This window comes from Erpetoichthys calabaricus, chromosome 7 (assembly GCF_900747795.2).
Source record: "Erpetoichthys calabaricus chromosome 7, fErpCal1.3, whole genome shotgun sequence".
In the NCBI taxonomy this organism is placed as follows: Eukaryota; Metazoa; Chordata; class Cladistia; order Polypteriformes; family Polypteridae; genus Erpetoichthys; species Erpetoichthys calabaricus.
Genome location: NC_041400.2, coordinates 69,098,770 through 69,126,511, shown reverse-complemented (window position 1 = coordinate 69,126,511; position 27,742 = coordinate 69,098,770). Strand labels below are relative to the sequence as shown.

At 35.8% G+C, this 27,742-nt stretch overlaps 1 protein-coding gene across 1 annotated transcript in view; it reads left to right on the top strand.

Moving 5' to 3' along the window:
* Positions 1-22,042, top strand: part of LOC114642745 (DNA mismatch repair protein Msh3-like) — a 121,098-nt gene extending 99,056 nt beyond the window's left edge. Inside the window, exon 5 of the mRNA XM_028791573.2 lies at positions 20,691-22,042. Within this exon, the coding sequence (XP_028647406.2) occupies positions 20,691-20,808 (118 nt within the window). The 3' untranslated portion in view covers positions 20,809-22,042. The remainder of the gene's footprint in view (positions 1-20,690) is intronic.
* The last annotated feature ends 5,700 nt before the right edge of the window (positions 22,043-27,742 follow it).

Below are 27,742 nucleotides of genomic sequence, written 5' to 3'. Positions count from 1 at the left end.
CACCCTATCCAAAGCTGGCTGGCTAAATTGTGTCCAGTGCTGCCAGAATGGGATTTGGTTCTGTATTCTATGAGATAACAATTTGGTAAAAAATGATGGCATGTGTCACTTAGTTTTCATGATATGTCAATGTGTTTTATATCTTGTAGACATACATACAGTAAGTAGTGAAAAACTGTTAATAGATTAAAGGTTATATTTAGGCATATTTTTTGGTGATCAGAGAAGCTTTTTAAAAATGGCTTGAAAAAATGGCCAATACCAGATGTTGTGGTATATATTAGATTATGAATAATGCTTCACTTATCATATGTAAACCATACACAAGAATGAATGAGCTGAAAATGCTAGCCACTTCCTAGAAATGTGGTTGCCTAGGCAGCATGTAAAATAATGCCTGGCTACAAGCAAGCACCATATGTATATATGTTGTGAGCTGGCCATTGTACATTAAGGAAAATATACACTATGTGGTAATATATATTTGTTCTGTCATTAAATGATTATTGGTAAACAATGAAGGTCCATGGTGATAAAGCTAAAAATTTGTGTACTACAATTGAATTTAAACTAATGATTGCATTGCCAGAATTCATCTCCCTTTTAAAGGCATGTAAGCAGAGGATTTGGTCAAAAACTCTATATTTATTAACCAGCTTTAAGATTTACAAAAGAATAAAACAAAACCCCCAAACTGCCAACCTCTTTTCAGAGTATCCTGTGCTAGGCCCTATTTCCTGTGAATAGTGTACTGTAATTATTTTTAGAGGATTTATTTTTGATGTCCAGTCCTTACTACAGATTCCCTGCCTTGATTTTTTACCCTAATTAGCTATTGCTAGGTTGCTTCCAGCCAATTTTCTTTCTCCCGAATCTCCAGGACTTCAGTATTTGTGCTTCTTGTTTCTTTTCCTCCAGATGGTCCATATAAAAGGCGACTAGTCCGCACCTGAGTTTCCTCTTGAAGCTAATTAGTCATGATTACTATGTGCCTTTTGTACATTACTATTAATAAGTCAATCATGTAAAACTGTAAACAATTTACCAAACTAAAGTAATGTCTGCAGCAACTCTTTCAGGGAGAAGTACAGAATGAGCCCTCAGGCTTTCTACATTTATTTTAAAATGGAGACTAATTTTATGCTAAATCCGATCAGTTTGTTTTTAAAAAATAAACAAGTATTAAATAATATATTTTATTAACAAGATAGTGATTGTTAGCAGTTTTTAATTACAGTATAAAATTGTACAGTTCACCAAAAATGTCTAAGTCAAGTAAAGTATTATTAAGCAGTAAGGTTTGATGTTTTTGGTGTGAAATACCAGCTATTGTAGTTGGTATGCTTCTGAGTGGCTTCAAATAACAGCAGTAAGGTTGCAAATTGACTTGTCACCTAAGGAGTTTATAGACTGAGAGTTGTGTATTGGAGTCTTATCTGACCGTGCAGCTACTTCTGTAGACCATGGCAGTTATGTTTTCAATTAATAGTTAAAAGGTCATTGGGCTTATAAAGATGTTGTAATCTGTTAAATTGTTGCAATTTCAAAATTTCATCTTTCATTAAACCACTACAAAATGACTCAGTCCACCTAAGTCCAGTACTGCCTGAATAGATTTCAACTTCCTGTGACCTTACACTGCAAATAGCAGGCTCAGTAAGTAGATAGATGGATCTTTCATTAAATAATGTATTAATCACGTATTTTGTGGCCAAAGAAAGAAGAAAACACACAGATGTAGTTACTACTACTCAGGTCTGTGTATATGAAAGCTGGATTCGACCCTGTTGAGAGGGGGATAGTTGTTGGGGTACACTTTTCTTTCAGGAATTTCTGTGATGATGAACTAAGTTAATCACTCATAAAAACTTGGCAATGAACATCTTTGAGTACAGCAAAATAAATTGCAAAGGAAAATAAAATTACCAAGTTAGGATATGGAGATATGCAATGTGGTCCAGTTATTCTCTATAACTGGACAATGGACTGAGAGCTTGAAACTGTTTATGCACATCAACCTCATATGTTCTGTGGTGTGATGTGTAAAAGCTGTTCTGCTGACCTAAAACTGTTTTAGGTGATTTCAGATTGATGTGTTCAATGTGTTGGTATTACTGCTTTGGCAGTTATATGTAGCATTTTATGAAAAAAGGAAAGGAGCACCATGCAAAGGTTTGGGCACCCCAAGATATTTGAGGTCTCAGATAACTTTTACCAAGGTCTCAGACCTTAATTAGCTCATTAGGGCTATGGCTTGATCATAGTCATTGTTATGAAACCCCAGTTGATGCAAATTGCAAAGCTATATAAATTCTAAGACTCCTCAAACTTTATCCCAACAATCAGCAACCATGGGTTCTACCAAGCAGCTGCATAGCACTGTGAATTGATGCTCACAAATCAGAAGAAGTCTATAAGAAAATAGTGTTTTCAGGTAGCTGTTTCATCATCTCATTTGTTATTAAGAAATGGCACTTAACAGGAGCAGTGGAGGTCAAGTTGAGATCTGGAAGACCAAGAAAACTTTCTGAAAGAACTGCTCATTAGATTACTAGAAAGGCAAATAAAACCCCCATTTGAATGAAAAAGACCTTCAGGAAGATTTAGCATTGTTGTGCATTGTTCTACTGTGCAGCAACACCTGAATAAATATGACCTTCATGGTAGAGTCAACAGAAGAAAAACATTCCTGCACCCTAACCACAAAAATGAATATCTAAATAAGCCTGATGCATTTTGGAAACAAGTCCTGTGGACTGATGAAGTCAAACTTGAACTTTTTGGCCACAATGTCCAAAGGTATGTTTGAGGGAAAAAAAGGGTGCAGAATTCCAGAAAAAGAACACCTCTACATCTACTAAGCATGGGGGTGAATCAGTCATGCTATTTGGGCTTGTGCTTCAGCCAGTGGCATAGGAAAAAAGTCATTGGTTGGGGAAAGAATGGATTCAAATAAATACCAGCAAATTCTGGAAGCAAACATTATACCATCTGTAAAACAGTTGAAGTTATAAAGAGATTGGGTCCTACAACAGCATAATGATCCGTAACACACCTCAAAATCTACAATGGAATACCTTAAGAGGTATAAGCTGACGGTTTTGCCATGGCCCTCGCAGTCCCCCGACATAAACATCATTGAAAGCAAATCTCAAAAGAGCAGTGCCTGCAAGACAGCCCAAGAATCTTGCAGAGTTGGAAACCTTTTGTAAGGAAGAATGGGTGAAAATAGCCCAAGTAAGAACTGAAAGATTCTTAGCTAGCTACAAAAAGTGTTTACAGGCTGTGATACTTGCCCAAGTGAGTTTTACTAAGTACCGACCATGTCGGGTGCCCAAACTTTTGCTTCAGGCACTTTTCATTTTCTTGGTATTTAGTGATAAGGTAGAAATAAAAATGTAATCTTGCTTAAAATATTAAGGAAATGTGTCATCTTTAACTTTATGCCTTTTTGGTGATCAGTTCATCTTTTGCTCACTTAACTATTCACACTAACAGACATTTTAAGCAATGGTGCCCAACCTATTGAAAGCCACTGAATTTTCAGATTTCCAGTAATGACATCCATATGAAATTCAGGATATCTGAAACCACATGAGCTACATTTATAATCACTATGGTTTATCCATGCATCCGCTGTGCTTGCTCATCCGATGTAGGTGCCAAAGCTTTTCCTGGCAGAACTGACTGGAAAGCCAAAAAACAACTCCAGATGAGCCACCAGCCTTTTGCAGGGTCAGTCAGAAACAGATCTACATTCACTGATACTGGATCAACTCAGAGAACTTAATAGATTTAATGTATACGCTTTAAATGGAAAAAAAAACATTACAGATACATTTTTTGAGCATTGAATAATACATTTGAGCATGATTTCATATATATATATATATATATAATATAACAGCAACCATTAGCTGTTATATTAAATTGCAGTATTTCAGGATGAATGTCACTGTTGGCAGTCATTAAATTATTGCATTTTGGGAAAAAGTGCTTAAATGTATCAGCTGCTTAGAATTGTTGTTTCATTAATGTTGTGATGCTAGGAACAATCTACAGTATAATGGTTAACAGAACAGCCTCCCTTATCTAGAGTCCTGGGTTCAAATCTCTTTCATAGTAACTGTCCATGAGGAGGAAAGTGCATCTTCTCCCTGCGTCTGCATGTTGATGAACAGGAATAAGCTTTATATGTTACATAAAGTACATTCTTCAATAGTAGCATTGTACAAACATGTCAGCTGCAATTCTTGGAATTAATATTTTTGCAGTGTTTTTTCTTTTTTGTTTATAGTACCCTACCTGGTAGAAGGCAGTTGAGCTTTTATAGTTACAGATTTGATTTTCATTAAACCGTGATTTCCCTCCACCACCCTACCCCACCAGACACGCAAACCAACACACCTTCTTATCAACAGGCTTAACAGTTTAATATAAGTGATCTCATTTTATTTTTTCTGGATTTCATGAAATCCACAGTTGACACCTTTAAGGCTTAGCAGTCATTGCCTCCACTAATTATAATGTATGTGAAACACAAACAGATACGTGAGTCATGTTATTTTATTTTTGAGTATTTCACATAATATACAATACTAGAATCTACAATATACTGTATGTAATATATAATATTTTGTTTTAATTCAGTACTGTGACACATTTAACTTAAAAGGGATAGAAACAAATTGTGATATTTTCCACATTTTCCTGTTTTTCAGGCATTTTTCGGAATGTTTATTGACTCAAAAATATTTCATAGATGGTCACATAAGCCTTGTCAGAGAGTATTTAAGTAAAGTTAATTTGCAGACATATTCTGTGTCTCCATCTTAAACCTAGAGAGCGCTATAGTTTTGTCAAGCAGTCCAGCTGCTGATGTGTTATTTGTCACTAGTTCAGTTTTCCCTTTTCAGATGTTTCACTGATAATAAGAAACTCTAATTTAAAATGTACATGGAATGTATTTGTTACAATAATAACACAAATAAAGTCTTCCAGGTTTTGTTTTCCCAACAGGTAGAAGATAACACTTTGCTTACTGTTAAAAAGAAGGCTGCTAGAAAGGTAGTTTATCCTAAGCACACAAGGGGACTGAAAGAGGTATACTGATATACATTCTTGAAGAAGAAGCGTTCATATTCTGAGTGAATTCACCATGATAAAGAGATAGCAAAATTAAAATTACAAAGCCATATCAGAAGATGGTGTCTTGACATGAAGAAGAGTATGCAAAACAAAGAGATGGTATCAAGGCTTATTCATCAGACAAAACTGAGTCATGGCATAAATTCGCCATGTTTTCTATGCTACTTTCAAAAAAATAATTTACTTAATACAAACATTATTATGTTCTAGGTATTTTACAAATGCTGTGCTTGACTGGTTCTTGCCTTTTACTCAGTGCTGTCAGGATCAACTCCAATTTCCTATAACCCTTAATTGGAATAAAGAGGTCCAAAGTAAGGTGAATGAATGTAAATGTAAAAAATGAATAGCCAGAAGACACTGGATTCATACATGGTCTATGCTTCTGAGGGATCTATAGCAGGTTTCCCGGGTTTGCCTTCCTCAGATGATTTGTGTACTGAAACATTTCAGAGTATACACATTGAATTGTGAAACAAAAATTGTTCTAATAGCACCTTAAACAGAGCAATCATTTTATGTTCTGTTTACCAGTAAGTAATAATGGCAATTGTAATTTTCCAACTGAGTAGTCACATTTTTCAAAAGGGTCTGCAGTAGTTGAATTTCTTATCTTTTTCATTTGCCAGATGCTGCACGCTTATTGCTCATATTAGTCTTTATCAAAGATTTGTGTATTGTCTTCTATTACTTTGAATCTATCCTATATCTCAAGAAAATGGGTGCATTATGCCTAGACATTTGATATAGCTCACCTCCAATAAGCATTTAGCCAAATGAGGAAATGTCTGCTGAGCACAAAAGTTGCCATTTGCTGTAATCAAGACATTTAAGAGAAACAAATTCACATAACATGGAAAATATTTCTTTACAGATCTACTTACACAGAAAACATGACTTGTAGTTCTTTGTTTTGTCTATATGCTGATTCTCTGCAGTTTAAAAATTAAATAAGGGAGGGAGTAACAGTTAATGGCTCCCTGAATTAGCTTTACTTGAATTATTTCTCTTCTTAGTTAGATTACCCATCTGCTCCTTCCTTTTTTAAAATGAGAACTTCCCTGTCTACCAGTCCAGAAATACTGCCCTTGTCTCCTAGCATTGGAAAGGGGTTCTCAGAGTTCAAGGAGATTATAGCATTACAGTTGACCCAGCACCAGACCATCTTATGATTTTAACCTAAATCATCCACAATATTATGCACTGTATTATATAGTAGAATATCTTAAGTATAGGTCAGGAACACATTAATTTGTCTTTTCCCAAGCCATGTGAATCTAATAAATTTGAGGTTGAGTTTCCTTACTTGACAACTGCCTTAACCCTATCCAGGAACCTAATAAGTAGGGCCACATTCTGCTTTCAGAACAGCATCAGTCCTTATTGAAATGCTATCATACAAGTCCTAAATTGTTTATAGTGGGATGTTGCACAAACAAAAAAATCCTCCATTCCTTTGGGGAATAAAGGAAAAAGAAATCTACTCTAAGCTCCTGAACTTTGGATGATGGCTTAATGATGATTGAATTTATTGATGGAATAGGCCAAGGAAATTTAACACTTTAATTAGTTTAGCAGTGTGTATGGGAACATTATCATCCTGGAATAGTTGAATATCATTAGTCGAAAGAATATGCACCAAAGGTTGCATCTAGTCCGATGACGTATTATTTTTTTTTACCCTACCTTATCCATACAAAGCAGTCATTTGACCTAACGACTCCTACATGGTGGTTGCCTGTACTGTTAAGGAGCTTAATGGATGTGTAATAGTTGGTAATAAGAATTCTTCGTTGAAGGCATCGTTTGACCTTCTCCAACTGTAAACTTATCTGAATATAGGAAATAATATGAAAGATCACTTATTACTTTTTTCCATTGCTGATGGGTCAATTCTTTGTGATATTTAAATCAAGTTTTATGCAATTGAATACCTTAGATGCAAGTGGTTTTTGATTGGAACCTATGCTGTGTATTTCAGGTTTGTTAAGCACACAACATATTTTTTATGTTGTCACAGAGGTTCTGATTTGATTCTGATTTTGCTCCAGTAGTATCATGCCACCTAGCGACTAAATGTGACTTGTGACCTTTGTTTCTTTGTCATTGTTTGAAATATGTTTTAGTTATAATTTGGCCTGTTCCCTATGACAATAGGCAGTTTTGCAGGATTTGTGATTGATGCACATGCAGTTCAGATGAATTCCATTTGGGATTTTTGGAAGTCTGTTACTTGTTGTATGTTATTTTGAAAATGTACATATTAAAGTACTAATTGTCAGCCCTTTTATACAGCTTATACATACAGTACTACAAACTGCATTTGTACTTCAGGTGTAATTGCGATTTTTATTTTTTTTTATTTTATTTTTTTCATTATTTTGTCCAACCCCTACAGATATATAAAATGGAGAGATAGAATATTAAAGAAACAACTATTTTTCCTCAGAAGTTATAAGTCCAAAAGTGAAAACATTACTACTATGGCCGCCATCGAGGGGCATGAGTACTTACCTGCAGCAATTTCTGTGCTGTTAGTTTCAGCAATAGCCTTCAGGACTTGGCTAGGGACGTTACAGATCGCTGCACAACCAAGTACTTTGAAGCAGCTGCGGAGAATGTGTTCCAATGTCATTCAATTAGACCACAGCAGGCAGATTGGAGACTCTGCTTAGTCCTATATGTGCTGGTTTGATGGAGTAGGCTGTATATCATACATTGCCTGGACAAGGAATTTTATTTGGTGTGGTTCTGATTTCCATATCTCACCACAGGTTACCATCCTCTCAATCGCACTCTCCCATCTTGTCCACACTCCTTATTGTCTCAGTGTGACTTCTCTGCATGTTTTTTCCTCCTCAACTGCTTCCCTCATATAGATTAATAATAATAATACATTTTATTTATATAGCTTTCCTATTGAACAGGATGTACAGAATTCCATCTAGAAGCACTATATATGATGTTTATTTTTACCAATGTTGTTATCATCATTAGATCCTTATTTGCGAAGAAAAGCTTCTTTCACCTGTTTCCTCTGAAATATTTTGGTGTTGTATTTTCCCTTTTCTGTCTTAAGAGAGTGCCTATAGAGCAAAAGATCTCACAAACCCCACTGAGGCTGACATTTCTTTCAAAGTCCACAGATTATTGTGTAATGTAGGCTCTTCATTAAGGGACTTGTGACATTTCCAGGTTTGGAAATGTGCTGTCTAACCTTAAGGAGACACAGATACATGAAGCCTTGATCTGCATTCACTGAAGTATTTCATAATTCAATCCCCTTTTTGCCAGGAACTACTAAAGCCACATTTATGGAAGAACAATAATTTAAGTGCTTGCCAGATACAGTTTTATCACTTGTCTAAGAGTCTTATAGAGATTTCCAAGAAACAGCTATACCAAAATATTATTCATTTTTTTTATTTATTAATGTTATTAATTAGATAGCTAAGAAAACTTTCCTTCAAAATTTCACAAAATCTGAATATAATACACTTCATGTGTAGATATAATAACAGATGATATATGAATATACTAGATTTGTTTGATTGGATCATAGAGGAAGTATCCCTTAAACAGAACATATATTTAGTTTTGTTATCATATTTTTACTGTTAATTGAATAAAACGAAAGCATTTTTATTTTCAAAACATGCTATATTATATGTTTATTTTTGTAATATGCACATCCGTGCATTTCTACTAACTCTTGGTCACAGCTGTCCTTTGCCATTACTTGACACTGACCATTAAATATGACCTTGCTCATTTGAGTTTCATTTGCTTTTAGTATTTCAGTAGTCTCCTGGTACTCCACATTCAGATTAGTTCAGAATTTTCATGTTTATTTTTTTTTCATAGCTTTCAAGAGTTCCACTATATTTTTAGACCCTTTTTGTATCTTTCATTATTACTTCACCCTTTTTTGTAAGTTTTGGTAGAATTTTATTTATGATTGTTTTTCTTATGGGCGACTTTGCCATAGCATGCTTTCTTGGTGGTTCCATGTTTTGTAACAACAATGTCAGGATTTTTCTGATGATACCTATTTCTGATCCAGCTGTCCATATCCTGTTTTCAAACCTGTTTTTAAATAGCTGTTAGCAATATTTGCCTTTTTTTGTGCCAGTAGACTCAAATATCTATTTGACTTTACAAACTGGTTAAACAGCCAGCATTTCTCTCAGAATTAGACCGTATATGGAAGGTTTAAGGGCCCATTATGAGATGTTTACATCTGTTCAATGATGCATAAAATTATGATTTGTTAAGTTTATTAGTTTACAGTACTGTAACTGTATATTTACAGGTAGATCTGGGCAAACCTGTCTGGAAGAAGAGTCCCAAATGTTTGTAGGAAAAACATTCTAAATATCAGTGTGCATAAACAGATGTCATGAAGCAAGTAGGCCTTGTAGACATTCAGGGAGCCTGCCTGGGGTAGTAGACAAGGCATCAGGGCAAAGGAAAGAGAGAACTGCAGTCTAGGGGTAAGAATGCAATGCTGTCCTGGATCAGTATGGAGTAGATTGCTCAGCAGATGTTTAAGATACCTACAATAGCTCTATGATCAAAAAGTGGGTATAAGGGATCACAAGAGGCCTGAAAGAATTCCCACAAACTGACAGATACTAGCACAGGTTCGGGCTGAGTGAGGTAGGCAAGGATATAAAAGCTAAGTTGATCTGTACCCTAGGTATTGAAACCCAGGAAGGTACAGGGACATAGATCAGAGTAAGTCTGCAGAATATTTTAATGGCCTGATCATGTAAGTGATCCATGGATTTCTCCAGAAACACCCTCAGAGTGGGATGAACTGTATAAGTACCCCTTATAAAAATAAGGAGTGACAGTGTTGCCAGAACTCAAGATAGTAACAAAGTTTGAAAGGTGTTTTGGAGAAATATGGTGATTACCTGTTGTTTTGTTTATTAGCAAGTTGACAGGCCAATCCACTGATAGAAACAGACTTGATTTCAGCCAATATACTGTATATTAGAGTGGAAAAGTAAACTCTGTAAAGGTGACTGACTGGGATGAGTAAATGCCAAGATAGAAGGAATTATCAAAAAAATATAGAATGAGTGTTACTTAAGTTTAAAGTCAAGTTACATTCCCACGTGTTGTCCAGTGTGTAGTAATATGCAATTTACATATCACATGAAGGGAATCAAATGCTCCCTGTATTATGAATAGAGTGGGTGAGTTTATTTTTATTTTATTTGTTTTTATTTTAGTGTCCTTCAGTTTACTAAAGATGCTATACAAATTATTCATTATTATACCATTTTCAGCTTTAACAGTATTTGTAGCTGCTGGTAGGTAAGGCAGGATCAAGCACGGGTCAAATGCGTGCCAAAAGAAATCTCTCAGTTCAAAAGTTTTTTTTAAAAGATTTAATGAAAATTCAAAGCAAACGGCCCACATAAGAATAAAGAAAAGGGTTTTTACACATGTAGAATCAAAGGCAAAAAAATTGGAAAAAAGTCACTTCTTTAAACTTAGCTTTTCTTGTCAGATTTCAGTCGTTTCTGTACTTAAAGATGCTTTACTTCGAATTCAGTATGCTCTAAATATACAGCACTGCGCGTCCAATAGAGCATGTTGCGTTACATACTATTGGGCACATTAAGGCACAGTTTAAAACCATGTGCCCTCCATGCCTTACTCACGTCAAGGCAGGTCACTAACTGAGACTAATCTATAATCATATGAAAAAGTTTGGGAACCTCTCTCAGCCTGCATAATAGTTTATTTTCAACAAAAAAGATAACAGTGGTATGTCTTTCATTTCCTAGGAACATCTGAGTACTGGGGTGTTTTCTGAACAAAGATTTTTAGTGAAGCAGTATTTAGTTGTATGAAATTAAATCAAATGTGAAAAACTGGCTGTGCAAAAAATTGGGTACCCTTGTAATTTTGCTGATTTGAATGCATGTAACTGCTCAATACTGATTACTTGCAACACCAAATTGGTTGGATTAGCTCATTAAGCCTTGAACTTCATAGACAGGTGTGTCCAATCATGAGAAAAGGTATTTAAGGTGGTCATTTGCAAGTTGTGCTTCCCTTTGACTCTCCTCTGAAGAGTGACAGCATGGGATCATCAAAGCAACTCTCAAAAGATCTGAAAACAAAGATTGTTCAGTATCATGGTTTAGGGGAAGGGTACAAAAAGCTATCTCAGAGGTTTAAACTGTCAGTTTCAACTGTAAGGAATGTAATCAGGAAATGGAAGGCCACAGGCACAGTTGCTGTAAAATCCAGGTCTGGCAGGTTGTGAGAATGGTGACAGACAACCCACAGATCACCTCCAAAGACCTGCAAGAACATCTTGCTGCAGGTGGTGTATCTGTACATCGTTCTACAATTCAGCGCAATTTGCACAAAGAACATCTGTATGGCAGGGTGATGAGAAAGAAGCCCTTTCTGCACTCACGCCACAAACAGAGTCGCTTGTTGTATGCAAATGCTCATTTAGACAAGCCAGATTCATTTTGGAACAAAGTGTTTTGGACTGATGAGACAAAAATTGAGCTATTTGATCATAACAAAAAGCGCTTTGCATGGCGAAAGAAGAACACCGCATTCCAAGAAAAATACCTGCTACCTACTGTGAAATTTGGTGGAGGTTCCATCATGCTGTGGGGCTATGTGGCTAGTTCAGGGACTGGGGCCCTTGTTAAAGTCGAAGGTCGGATTAATTCAACCCAATATCAACAAATTCTTCAGGATAATGTTCAAACATCAGTCACAAAGTTGAAGTTGTGCAGGGGTTGCATATTCCAACAAGACAATGACCCAAAACACAGTTCGAAATCTGCAAAGGCATTCATGCAGAGGGAGAAGTACAATGTTCTGGAATGGCCATCACAGTCCCCTGACTTGTATATCATCGAAAATCTATGGGATGATTTGAAACAGGCAGTCCATGCTTGGCAGCCATCAAATTTAACTGAACTGGAGAGATTTTGTATGGAAGAATGGTCAAAAATACCTCCAACCAGAATCCAGACACTCATCAAAGGCTATAGGAGGTGTCTGTTATATTTGCAAAAGGAGGCTCAACTAAGTATTGATGTAATATCTCTGTTGAGGTGCCCAAGTTTATGCACCTGTCTTATTTTGTTATGATCCATCCATCCATCCATTTTCCAACCCGCTGAATCCGAACACAGGGTCACAGGGGTCTGCTGGAGCCAATCCCAGTCAACACAGGGCACAAGGCAGGAACCAATCCTGGGCAGGGTGCCAACCCACCGCAGGACACACACAAACACACCCACACACCAAGCACACACTAGGGCCAATTTAGAATTGCCAATCCACCTAACCTGCATGTCTTTGGACTGTGGGAGGAAACCGGAGCGCCCGGAGGAAACCCACGCAGACACGGGGAGAACATGCAAACTCCACGCAGGGAGGACCCGGGAAGTGAACCCAGGTCTACTAACTGCGAGGCAGCAGCGCTACCCACTGCGCCACCGTGCCGCCCCTTATTTTGTTATGATGCATATTGTATATTTCTGTTAATCCAATAAACTTAATGTCACTACTTAAATACTACTGTTTCCTTAAGGCATGTCATATATGTAAAGGAAGTTGCTACTTTAAAAGCTCAGCCAATGATAAACAAAAATCCAAAAAGTTAAGAGGGGTTCCCAAACTTTTTCATATGACTGTATAGTCAGATCGAAAAGAAATAGTTAGAATATACCAATTCAATTCAGCTTGTGGGGGTTATAAGAACCTCCAATAGACTATGCACTAATATATAGGCAAACATTTAATATAACTTAAATAACTAGCAAATGGCTCTTGCAATATTTATTATTTTAAATATCACTCTTTAACAATAAGTAATAGTACAACCAGTCATCTTCTATCTATTGGAAAAAGATGTGTGCATTAGATTGATTGCCTATGACCAAGTCTTTGAGGGATTGATGCCATCTTTCACCTAACGCTTCTCGGGTAAGCTCTGGCCACTTTAAGTGATTTAAAAGGGTTTATGAATTTTAAGTGTTCTTAGTATCTGATTTTCCTTCTTCTTTTTCTGTTAAATATTACAAACAGATTTGTTTCGATTGCACATGCTATAGGCCATCAGTTTGTCATAAGTCATACTCACAAACACCAGAGCAAATAAACCCACCAATTATTCAAGCAGCATATCTTTTGTAGGAATCCTGCTATAACATGAGAAATATATGTAACAGCTGGATTAGGTTTCTTAATAATGGAGCGAATGTTGATGAATCTTTTCATGATGCATTTTTAAATACCTCATTTAAGAACTGAAAGGTGGAAACATCTTATTTATCACATATATAAACCTCCTGGTTTACTCAGAAATCTAGCTAAACTACAATCATAATGTTAGTTTAGCAATATTGTGATAAAATTTAAGAAAGATGTCTTATACCTATGAACCACTGAGCCATAACAAGTTTCTTCTAGTCATATTAATATGAACAGATCAGTATGGTGAATATTCCTGCATGTCATATCGTCCAGCTGAGCTTTCCTGAAGTAGAAGAAACACTTCACTGCTATACGTCTGCCAACTCTCTAATTATGGAAAGCTAGAGCGGAAACTACACTCAGCTGCTACAGAGAAGAACAAGGCCTCTTCAACGTAAAAGAAAAAGCTGGAGAGGAAACACCTGAAAGCTATAGATGATTAAAACATTGCAATAATTTGATCAAAACTACATTTCAAATGATGTACTGTATAACTGATTATCAAAATAGTGTAAGTTTAAATAAAAAAATAAGCCCTCTTACTTAAATACAATACAGTTTATTTTTGTATAGCCCAAAATCACACAGGAAGTGCCGCAATGGGCTTTAACAGGCCCTGCCTCTTGACAGCCCCCCAGCCTTGACTCTCTAAGAAGACAAGGAAAAACTCCCAAAAAAAAACCTCGTAGGGAAAAAATGGAAGAAACCTTGGGAAAGGCAGTTCAAGAGAGACCCCTTTCCAGGTAGGTTGGGCGTGCAGTGGGTGTCAAAAGAAGGGGGTCAATACAATGCAATGCAGTACACAGAACAGTAAATAAAAAACAACTATTTAAATATTAAAGATACACAAAGTATGGATTGAATTGGATTAGACAGATTTAATACTGAATGAATAGATATTACTGTGTCACAATGTTTATATGGAAAAATATACTGTATACAGGAAAAATAATTTGTTGACATTTTCTACATTCTAATAATTTATTAAGCAGCATCCAATCTGCCAATGATGAAATAGCATGGCCCCTCGAAGAGAGAATAAAAGGTGAGTGGTACAAGTTGTTAAAGGGCAATTAAAAATAAAATTAACAGTTTACCAATGAACCTTCCATTCTTCTGCCTATTTTCAGTTGTTAAAGTTCACTTGATTTGATGGAGTTATATATTTTTTTAAATTTCAGCTACAGTTGTCTGTTTACAAAGAGGTGAGACATTTTAAGGTTTAGCTCTAGTATTGTTTTCAGGATTTAATAACAAAGCAAAGATAGAATGTTCTAGGAAAAACAATAATACATCATAGGTGTTATGGCTCCTAATACAGTTAAATGGGTTGAGTGTGTCTTTTTGTCATTGTTACAAAATGCAGTGATGATGAACTCTTTTATCAAACTAGTGTTTCTGACATCACTGTAATATCTTCAAAAGGAACAGATGCTCATTTGCACTTACTTGCTGCTCTCAGAAAGTCTTTTTTGTGAATAAATACATCCTGAGACGATGATCACTTCTGAGACGTACAGCAATTGGTATAATAGACCTTACATTCCAAAAATGGAAGAATTGTGAGGAAAAAATTGAATGAGTTCATTCTGTTTAGCATAAAATATGTCATAAAATGATATAAAATTTCAAATAAAATAATTTTGAAAATTGTTAAACTGATTAAATGAAATGCCTTATTAAATCTTTAAAAAGCATAATAAATTGGCAAGAAATAGACTAATCTTTACTGTGAAAGACCTCTGAAGAATATTTGCTTGATTCCAGGGCAAATATAGCATACACCTGGCTTCAACACTTTTGCTCACCCACTGGTTGTATCTGCTTTCCTTATTAGCCACAGAGAAAGTAGATTTAGTTGTATAAGTAAAGTCATTCAATGATTATATGTGGCATGCCTAACCCACGAACACTTTAACTAACCAGTTTTACTTGTTGTATATGACAATCCTAAAATTCTAAAGCCCATCATATTTAAAAAAAATAGCATTTCACAATAAGTCCTACTGTATTTTACTGGACAAAAATTCCATTTTGTTTTCAATTAAGCCTAAAAATGTGTTTTAAATGAAAGTTGAAGGTCTATGAATTTTGTTTGAAGCACATCTCTATGTATCCTGTCTTTTCTAGTCATAGCTGTCATTTCATGTTTACTGTAAAGAGATGTTTTGCCGACTGTACTACTGTGAGTTTATTTTCGAGAAAAATGTTACAAATTAAAGTTGATTTTGAAATAAAAATTCTTAGAGCATTGTTTTAAACATTTTAGGAAATTCCCTACCATATCTTAAAATGAAGGAAATAATCAAAACACCATTGAGAAGACCTGAAATGTCCCATGAGTCATACCTTCCATCTGTAGTTTCCTCCATGTATTAGATATTTATGCCATGTTTATTATTCCTTTCAAGTAAGCAGTGATGTAGGCTTTTTTGTTATAACTTTAAGTAATGGAGTATAGATGTTGTGATGCATCTGCTCTGGAGTTCATTCAGGATGATACTTCCCTCACAACTACTATCTTTGCTGATACAGCAGTGGTTATAATTCAACTCAGGCCACGGAATTCAATGGCATTTTTTGACACTGCACTAAAAGAGAGTTCCATCACTCCATCAGCCTCAAGAGTGTCTCCTACATAGCAGCAGGATGTTTCTCTCTCTCTCTCTCTCTCTCTCTCAGCCTGCAATGCACTTTGCCTCTCCTGTTATGGCTACCAATGAGGTACCAATGGGCGTTATTGAAATGAATATGACTTAGTCATATTGGCCTAACCATTTTTTCTTTGTGATGAAAAATATTATAAAAATACAGACTGTTATATGGTGGGTATTATACAATATTGATTGTACAAATTAAATAGTTTATAATGTAGATTACTTCTTTGAAGTACTTTTATTTCAAGGATGTCCACAATTCAGTGGGCTAGTCCCACAGGACTGAATTAACCATATGGGAGAACTAGGACCAAAAGAACCTAAATGTGAAACACAAGTCTCACTCTTCACAAGCATCTTGATGGCTGTATCTGCTCATTTGCATTAACCAGTGGAAAAATTATAGTTAAACATAATCTCTTGAAAAAAAGAGATTATTTTCTTTGTGCACAGCCTGTGGTGGTGCCAATTAGGAAAATGAAATTCACAGGTGTCAACTAAATGCAGGATTTCTCAAACTGTGCCTCGCTTCACCTAAACACGTGGGCCAGACAAGTACCCGGATGTTACTGACACCCAGTCTCAAATCATTAGCATTGGTTATTCTTCTGCCTATTAATGTTTAGCAGATGTTTAACAGCACATTATACAGTATGTGAAGGTTCATAATCCTCTCCTAATTTGTGTGTCTGTCAAATCAGTTTATTTGAGCATTTTACAATGCTGCATTAAGTGCTTCACATTGAACAAAAATGTAAATTATCATGGTCAAAAATAGTTACTCTATGTAAAGTGTGTGCAGCAGTTACTAACGTGTTTGCAAGATAACTCCCCCCCCCCCCCTTTGTGCTTCACTTGTTTCCTAACTTGTATTTTTTTTTCAAGAAACTGAAAGTGCAATTAGTCTTCTATTTTATCCTTTTCTCTTTAAACTCAGTCCAAGTCAATGGATGATCCTTCAAATACGTCTACAACTGTAATGCAGAGTACAAAATAACAAAATCTATTTTCAGTCCATTTATTGATCCTACAACTATAATCCTACAATCACAACTTTGTAAACAAATATTAATGTCATTACCAGGTAAGTATTTTTCTGTGCATGTCTGAAATGTAGTTTCATTTTTCAAGAAAGATGATTTCTTATTGTGCAACCCACTTAACAACTAGAGCTATGGCTTTCTATAATAAAAGGTTGAAAACGCTAAAAGAAAAAAGAAACAAAAAATGCAGCCACATTGTAAAATGTGCCTGGAATATGCTTGAGATTTTTTCTTAGAAAAGATAAAGCTGCACAGTCATCAGCTAATAATATTACCTTGGCTAGATTTGACATGTAAACTTTGTGGTAATTTCAGTGGGAGTGGCACAGCTACCCAGAACCGAGAGGCTAAAATCATTGAGTCCGATGATAATGATGGTAGAGCCCAGGACCCATCTGATGATCGTCAGCAGAAATGTTTAGCCTTTGCTCGTTTTTCTGCTTCCTTGTTTGGCACTCTTTTTAGATTTATAGATTATCCTACTTTTGTTCAGACAGCTAAAAAGTAGTGTGCTTTGCCTTATTCTTTTGTTTTTTCTATAATTTGGACTGCAGGATTTGGATATAGCAGTAATTGTAATTCTTTTTTTAATTTAAAAGATTTTGAACACTTTCAGAAAATTATCACGAACATGTAGTCAAAATCAATTTGAGAACTACCTCTTTGTTTTGTTTGTTTTTTTTTAACAATAGGAATGATCTATAAGTGCCCCTTGTATAATCTAATTCATCCCAAATCTTTTGTAGCTCATACCTGTTGATGGTTGACAACCATAATGCCTTCCTTCGTTTTATCAAGTGTCAAAATCTGGGGAAAAAAAAAAATAACAGCAACTTCAACAATCCCTTCAAACATCATGTGCATATTGTACGAGCAAGTGGCATATAACATATGGCTTTTTTTGTTTGTTTTGGCACCCTTAATGCCTCAGAAACATAATGTGTAGTGAGGCGACTCTTACCTTGACTTGCACCCTTTAGGTAGGATTAGCTGTAGGACATTACCACTCACAAAGGTTTTAGTAGCACTTCCTGTCTTTAAAAGTAAGAAGTAGTGCATTGTTTAAAAAAATAATAACTCTCAGGTTTCTGATTTCCTGGGAACTTAGCTCTGTTTATGAGGACTAATATTATACACTTATGAACTGAGATGGTTATGTGAAAATCATTGTTTTGTGTGATACTCATGTGAACTTCTATTTAGTTCTTTGCATGTTTTTTGACAGCATTTCAAGGTATTGGATGTGAGTTTTTTTTAAATAATTTGTCATTATTCAGTATACCTGTTTTGTTTAACCCTGCTTTCTGGAGTGGATTGTTGTATTAGTGTATTAGCAATGTATTGGGGTGTAGTGTTGGTCAATTTCATCTTGCTTGTTTATCCTGCCTTCAGATCGTTAGTGTGTGATCATTCTAACACTGCACTGCAATACATTTTTACATATGGTATAATATGATACTTAGTTACTGAGTAACATATTTATAAATATGTTCCTTATTTAGAACAGCCTTCATTTCATTTTTGCTTTATAGACATGTCAGTGGCCATTACATGTGGTTTCAAGCAGCAATCTCATCATGCAATATTTTTTCCGCCCTCTTATTTGACAGTAAAATTATCATTATCTTGTATTTTTTGTAATGTTTTCAAGTTGATTGTATACATTGTACTAAACTGAACACTTTAAAGTTGAAATATAATGTATTTTTTAGGTGAGACACTGTCCATTTATTAAAGTGTCACTTGTCTGACTGCATTGTATTGAAGGCGGCTGCAGGCTGGTTGCATACAGTGCTGCCTAAAATATCAGTATCACATTCACTTCATTTTTTTTTTTTTGGATTTCTTGACCAGATTATTGACTAAAGCCACTTACGTGAAAATCGTGCATAGACATACACACATGCAGCCATTAAGAAGTGTGGTGTGAACAATAAAACATTCTTCACATCGAAGTATACTTGTACATTGGGATTATTGAGAACAAGAAAAAAACATAAAACAGGTTTATGTGTTTGGGAGCCAGTGAAATGTGTTGGCATCACAATGGATGTCATTACAAAATATTAGAAAAGGGATAATAGGGAAAACATATATCAAGCGGAGTCAAGAAGCTGCAAGACAGTGTGGGCAAACTCTTCCCCACCCTCTGTCTCTGATTTGGAATAAATAGGTTACAAAAAAGGTGGCTGGATATTTTGTGTTACCATGGCATGTTGTGTGCTGCAGGTTCACATCCGCAGGGACCTGCCTAGTCATTTCCATGTAAACATTGCACTTCATTACTGTGTCTACATACATTTTCCTTATAAGTCTACCACTGCAGTTTTTTTTCTAAAGTATTGATTGCATTACTTGCTCCTTTTAGGAATACTTAAAAGATTTGGTAGGAACTGGACATCTTCAGTAAGCTCTGAAAAACGGCTGTTGAATCAGTGGTGATAGTGAAGGTGTGCATACAATTGGAAAGAATTGTTGTTAAAAAAACCCTGTACACTAACATATACCACTAGTAAAAAATACAGTAACCGCGCATAAAACTTTTTACAAATTCACAATACAAGTAACATTGCAACATCTTTTAGTACTTAGCAAGTGCTTTAGTTGGTTTATAGCAGAAGCAGCACATTGAAGTTGAAGCAACATAGGCAGACAGTTCCTCAGAGTAAACATCACCAAGGATCTCTTGGATCCTTCACATAGACACTGTGGTTAAGAAAGCTCGCCAGCGGCTCTACTTCCTGAGGAGGCTGAGGAAGTTTGGTATGAATGCCAACATCACCTCAAGCTTTTACAGGAGTGTGGTCGAGAGTCTGCTGACGGGCTGCATTACTGTCTGGTATGGGAGCTGCTCTGCCAGCAGCTGGAAATCACTACAGAGAGTGGTGAAGGCAGCAGAGCACATCACGGGCAAGAGTCTCCCTGCCATTGATGACATTTACCTCCATCGGTGCTTGCGTAACACGAACAGCATCATAAAGGACTACAGCCATCCAGCACGCCAGCTGTTCTCCTTGTTACCGTCTGGCAGACGATACAGAAGTCTGGCTGCTCGAACTACAAGACTTAAGAACAGTTTTTACCACCAGGCCATTCGACTCCTCAACAGCAACACCTGAACACTTGCATACACTTACATTACACCTACATTGCATTACATCTACATTGCACTACTCACACACACACTGTACCTGCACACACTCTGAATACTGACTGGAACTTGCATCTGCACTTTATGGAATATGCATCTGAACTTATAAAACATTATCTGTGCAATAACTGTCATTTGTACTTGCTGCTCATTCAACTTATATTGCTCTATAACTTCTTTTAAAACGTACACATTTTATTTTATATGGCTAGTCTATTTTTAACTTGTAATTTTTTTTTTTTAGCTCTATTGGATCTAGGCTGAGTGACTTGTTTTTCTTGTCATACACATTTCATTGTATGTTGACCCTGTGTTAACCTATATATGACAAATAAACTTAAACCTAAACCTAGACTATAGCAGACAGTTCAAGTGTAGGGTGAGAGCACTGCAAAATCACTTTCTGTAGTCAATAATAATGATGCATCTGTATCTGTTTTTCAGAAATCTACAGAAATCCCTAACTGAAGTTTGGAGAATTGATGACAGAGAAGGCTTAAAGGACTGGCTTCTTTCCAATTCATTGTTCACTTCTGTATTCTCCAATCCCCACACACCATAAACTTACACAATTTGTGTGATTGCAGATCAGCCATAATGACAGCCTTTTTGTAACAGTTGAAATTATATAATGTTGTGCAGAAAAAATAATGACCTTTTCAATCTTTGGAGTATTGATCTTCAGCTTTTGAACTAACCATTTGCTGTGTCAGGATTATTACTGGTCTTTTTAAAATGTTTTTGCTGCAATTAAAAAAATCTATAACAGTATACTGTAAAGAATTCACTGAGAGTCACTTTACAGTATGCTGTTTACCTGCCAATAGTTTTTCCTGATCTTGGATGTTGGACACTGTTTTTTAAGCGATTAAAACTTGAAATCAATGTTTTAAATCAATGCAAAAGACCTGGGAAGCTTTTTGCAGACTGTCAAATTAGAGTAAGTGAAAATGGGTAATACGAAATGTCATAATTGTAAGTAAATAAACACATACATGCTGAAATAAAGTTATTGAATTTACAGTATGTATTTATTTTTGTATTAATTGGGAAAAAAAGTCTTAAAATGGCAAGTGAACAATGAAGAAACAGCAAGCAGCATTATTTTTTAAATCCAGTTAACAGTGAGAAACAATAATTTGAATTGAAAACTTGTTTGCATGCATTTTAAACCAAAGTACCTTAGCTATATTTAGTCTAACCATTTTCAGCCTCAATGTTTTATTTATTTCTTGCAATTTATTTGTCATTTATTAATTTCTTGAAATCATTAACTGTTTTTGTTACGGGGAGGTTCAGTGGCTAGCAATGCTGTGTCACAGATCCAGCATCCTGGGTTCAAATCATGCGTCCAGTTGTTTGAGAGGACTTTGCTCACAGGAGCTGGTGGCAGTATTTCATCTACCTACCCTAAGATGTATGTTTAGGCGGATTAGTGACTGTATATTGGCTACAATAGAAATGTGTGTTAGCAATTGTGGGACTTTATTTTGAATTAAGTGCATTTGACAGTGTATTTGTGTTTGTTTGCATGAGTAGAACTTTCAAATTTTTATCATCACCCATATAATAAAATCCAAGATTTGAACTGAATATCTTGTGAGCAGTCTCGTTCCCCAGACAAGTCACCTCCGGATTTCTTCCTTTGGGGAGCAGTGTACAAGAACAAGCCTCATACACTGGAACAATTACAGCAAAACACTGAACATGAAATTGCTGCTATCACCCCTACATTAGAATCTTCCTATATAATAATAGAAGTGTGGACACAGAAGTCATAGTAAAGCAAATTATAATTGACAGCTTTTATCTGTTGCTTTTCTACATGATATTCACCTTTTTCAGCCTTCTCGTTGGAAAACACTTGGGATTAGGACATTTAGATAACTGTATATAGATAATGTATTTGCATTTTATTAACAATTTTGCTTTTAAATTTAAATTCAGAGGAACACTGTTTTTCCATTATTTTCAAATTTGAAATTTTGTTAAAAGAAGTCCACCCAGTTTTCCAGACCTCTCACCCATTTCTGTTTCAGAAGCAATACTGATCAGTCTTGAAGACTCATATAGCATCTCAGAAATACATAAAAACATCTTAAAGAATCTTCCCTTCAATAATCCCAGGGTACGGTGGGAAAAGGACCTTTCAGTTAACATCTCAAAAAAGCAATGGAACTCAGCTACACATAGAATACACTCTAGCTCTATATGTGAAAGTATTCAATACTTCAACTTAAAATCTTCCATCGATAAAACTTATCTCAGTTAAAATTGTCTAAAATGCATCTAGGACAAGATCACACCTGCGAGTGCTACAATCGAGCTCCAGCTTCACTGGGCCACAAGTTTTGAGAGTGGACCAATTAAACATTATTTTAGACAAAAATCTTTTAAATACTTTTCAGATAGCCTTGGTGCCACAATCACTCATAACCCATTAACAACTGTGTTTGGTGAACTCCCAGATGGGCTTAAAGTAGTGAAGAACAAATTGGTTGTACAGCATTTGACTATACCACACTTAACACACTGCTTAACTGAAAGAATCTCAACCCGACTCCTCTAACTCAGTGTGTTACTGACATTGTGTATTATTTGAAATTGAAAAAAAGCTAATTCTCGCTTAGAGGATCTGTCCAAATTTTTTTTAAAACCTGGCAACAGTTCATTAAAATAGATTAAGAATTCATATAAAGAGAAAAAGATGCTTTTCTTTTTTTCTCTGCTCCCGGCTCTCATCTCTTTTATTGGGCCGTGGTTGAATTCATGTTTTGTTCGGTTTGGTCTTTTTTTCTGTTTTAAAATTCTCTGGTATTTTTTTCTAAACTGAATTTGAAGATATGTGGTGTTATATAAGCTCTGCAAATGTTATCTACTGGATTGTATACTTTTTTATTTTCATGAAATAAAATTAATAAAAAAATTTAAAATGATGTGTCAGTACTACAGTAGACAATTAAAACCAGGATACACCCACCTCCTCTCCATATTTCCTTAATGATGTATAAAATAGACCACTGCACATTGGCAACTATGTCTGCACCATCATCAATCTTGAATAACCTGGATTGCATTGCATCATCTTCAATGCTAAGTTTATTTATATTTAAACAAGATGCTATATCAAATCAGACAAAAGTTTTGAATATCATACTTTCAGACCAGGTAAAGTTAAGATGTGCGTGTTCTGATTTATTTTGCTGGTAGAAATTGCAGTCCAAAAGCATTGAGGATGTTAATAATATGGGAATGACTGGCTTTCATAGGGAGACTGGAAAAGGATAGTCTTTTGTCAGGCAGGTCATTGAATAATAAGCAAAGATTGTATTCTAACAATGATATTCATAAAACACATGAACCAGTTAAGGAACTGTCTGATGACACAACTAACAATTTGGGTTAGGAGTTGGGAACATTTTGGATACTCTAAGTTAATAAGAATGTGTGCAATGTACAGCTTTCCACTGAGATAGACAATGTTTCACACAAATTTGTGAGGATTGTATTTTATTAAAAGTTCATTCATAATCTGAAAATCCCAGATTGTCTAGTGGTGCACCCTTTTGAAAGCACTGGTATCCCTGAAGATGTTTTTTCAGAGCTACAAAGTAAAGTTTCAAAAGTTGGTATTATGAGAAGATTTGTGAAGCTTGCCAGGTTTATTTTAGCAAATTATATATAGTAAAAGATGTTACTTTAGGCATTTAGGTGGCAAATATATTGTCAATATATCAATCCCTAAATATCCCAATACCAAGCATATTACATATTAAATATTGTGTCTTGCAAATATATGATTGACAGTAAGGTCTCATCCTGATAAGTGTCCCCAGCATTGACATCAAATTCCAAGTAACTGTCCTGAGTTAGTGATAGTGCTGCAAGTGATCCGTAAGATTTTTAATAGTAACTGGTGCTCAGAGCACATCTAACCAAGCCAGTACATGTTGTTCTCTTTCTATTTACTATGATCTCATTATATGGACCCTCACAAACCAGTGGATTTGCAAATTGATTAACAGCAAGCCATCCTCATACTTTAGTTTTTGACCAAAAATATATTTTATTCACATGTCCAGTTGTATTTTTAGATAGGTTTTATTATCACAGCCTCAGTGGAATCAAGATCTTTCAGATTTGAATTTGTCTTTCTTCCTTTCCATATTAAATTACTATATTATTTACAATATTTGGACTTATTTCAATATATAGATATTGGTTATTGTTTTGAATTCCACTCTTTCTTCTCTTTTCAAGTCCTCCTTCTATGAAGCCATTGGTCTTATTATATTTTTTGGAACATTTATGTGCAGTGACATTTTTGGTATTAAAATTCTGGTGGAGCCATACGGATCTTTGGGGGAGATGCATCCCAAGAGGCTGTGCGAGTGTAAGTGAGTGAGTGAGAGAGATCAAACATTTAAATTGCAAACTTATAAGATCTGCTCTTTTGCTTAAATCCACTGGCCTAGATATGTGACCACTAACTATCTCAGGTAGCATAATGACTTTGCTCAAAAACTTAAGGAATCTGAGTGTAATTATGGTAGCATGGATGTTAGGCAGAGGGACGTAGCAGAATAAAATCTTTAGAGCCACACGAAAGGAGCCATGGGAGATCAGAGCTATACGTGAGGGTGGATGAGGTAGGAGACAGCCGCCAATAAACCACAGGTGAGAAAGTGAGGGGAGACACTGTATTTCACAATGTATTACCAGGGATAATAAATTGTCAAATGAATAATGCTATAAAAAAATCACACAAAATAGTCATCTATTAACGTATTGTTATATAGTGCAACCACTAAAAGATATCTCGGTATAAAATACTCAACACTGAAAGCAAACAACAAATACTTGTTCATTAAATTCCAACTTTTATTTAATAAGCAAAGTGCTAAATCATGTTGTGAGTAAGTAGTCAGTATCATTAATGCTAAATATAATAACCACTCCAAAATAGTGAGATGTACTTGTAAAAAATTAATCCGTGGACTGATATTTTTGATACTGTATGAACTGAAAATTTCAGGCTACACATACAATAATAATAATAATTCTTTGCATTTATATAGCGCTTTTCAATATACACCTCTTTTTAGTCTTACTTCTCATGTTAAATGTGGTATTCCCTTGGATTCATTTTGGATCCTATTCTGTTTTATATATCTTCATCCTATAGGAGCTATTTTTAGGAAGTTTAATATTTAATTTCATTGTTATGCTGATGACACAGGTTTATATTCCTGTGTCCAATTCTGCAATGAATCATCCACACAGTTTTCTTGAAAAACTAAGATCCTGCATGGCTGACAGTGTTCTCAATCTAAATCAAAATAAAACGAAAGTGCTGATATCTGGGGCCTCATGCATAACGCCGTGCACAGAATTCGCACTATAACATGATGTAAGCACAAAAGCTGAAATGTGCTTACGCACAGAAAAATCCAGATGCAGGAATCTGTGCGTTCACCAACTTCCGCGTTCTTCCGCTACATAAATCCCGCTCAGCGTTGAAATAAACACATGTGCACGTGCTTGATGTCCCGCCCCAACTCCTCCCAGAATTTCGCCTCTTTGAATATGCAAATCAATATAAATAGACCTTAAGCCCAGCGTTCTGTGAAAAGGCAATGGCAAAGGTACGAGGAAAAATAGAATAATTTCAGCGAATACCAAAGAAAAACGTACTATTTGTTGGTTTAAACAGTTATATAAGCAAGAAAAGGAAGTTGATCGAGTGACATAGCATTTCGGAGAAACTCGAAAACTCAAGTTCACAAAGCCGCACAGTGCCCAAAATAAAAAAGTTGTCACATATCAAAGTCGGCGTGAAAAGGCAACTCGTAGCCCACCGTCTGAGTGTCATATGAAAGCTCATTAGGGTGTGACAAAAGCACGAAATGTCAACTTTAATCTCGAAATTTCCACTTTAATCACGTAGTTTATTTTGTCATTAAAGTAGAACATCATAAACTTCATCTTAAAATCATTTAATTTACTGTACTAGTTTCTCAAATCCCATTGTAACTAAAGTAGCACGTTAAATGTTTTGTTGTGTATTTGATCTTATATGTGCTCTGTGTGCCTGAATCACTACGTGCTCTTCCTCCGACAGGACACAGAATCCATTACGTTCGTAATATTACAGCTCTCTGAGTAATTAAAATACTGAGAAGTATATGTGATATCATTTTCATGTTGATATGTGTTAAAGCATGTTATTAAACATGGGAACACTGTGGCTCAGTGATTGTTCATGTCTTACAGCAAGATGCTTGCGCCATGCTCGACCTTCGATGAAATACTTTATTGCAGCAGCACTGTCTCTTTCAAACGTACTAACCCCCAATTCCTGTCCTTACTTTTCTTTCTCCAAATACCCAATCGCCACACAATCAGCTCTGTAACAGACGTTAAGCCATCTGTAAGCTTAGAATGCCTTTTCTTCAAAACTTTTAAGGAACATTGAAATATCTTCGTAGTACGTGTTTAATTATTCTATTCATCTCTCTTTCCAGTGTCACTCCAGCCACAGCATGAAAACAGCGCGAGGCAGGAACAACCCGTGAACGAAGCTCAAGCTCGCTAGCGCTGCGGCACCGTGTAGTTAAAGTTAAAGTTTTATCTGTATAATATAACATTTTGCTGCATTTCATCTTAAAAATGATATCGTCATCATATGTAAATACGCACTTTATAAAGTGGCTCAGGTTGTGCAATATTATAACTGTATCATAAGTACAATTACCTCACGGTAACTTGCAAGTACAAACAGTTCTACAAGGAGCACTTGATGGACTGATTGAGTGCGTGTAGAGTTCTTGGGATGAAACTGTTTGTGAACCGCGAGGTCCGAACAGGAAAGGCTGTGAAGCGTTGGTCAGATGAGAGCAATTCAAATAGCGAATGGCTGAGGCAGCGAGTGCTTGATGTTGTATACCGATAAGTCTCTTTCCAGTCGCTGTAGATCTGTGATTCCCCACTCAGATACAGTGATATAAATACTCCGAGTGGTGCAGTGAGAGTAATATGGAAAAAGATGATCCACTGTGGCAACCCCAAATGGGAGCAGCTGACAGAAGAAGAAGAAGGCTAAAGCAGTTATGGTATTTAGAATAGTTTGACCATTCTGTGGACCATTATGTTGTTACAGGTTAATTACAATCAGATGCATTAAATTTATGAACGATATGCGGTTAATTTCAGTGTATTTGATAAAGCCGCCGTCGTGGATGTGGATCTAAGAATGGGTAACCACACAGGAACAGTAGCACTGCTTTGACGTTGGGTGCCGCTAGTCTGCAAAACCAAGCGGAGAATTTGCGTACGACAGGGTATGAGGTACCGTGGAAAAGTGTGTGGCTTTACACCAAGTGTAGGTTTTATACATCGCGATTTGAACGTGGAAACGTTCTTACACAACATTTCTGTGCATACACACCATTTATACATGAGACCCTTGGTCCTGCTGCCAAAGCTCAAATTGGTTT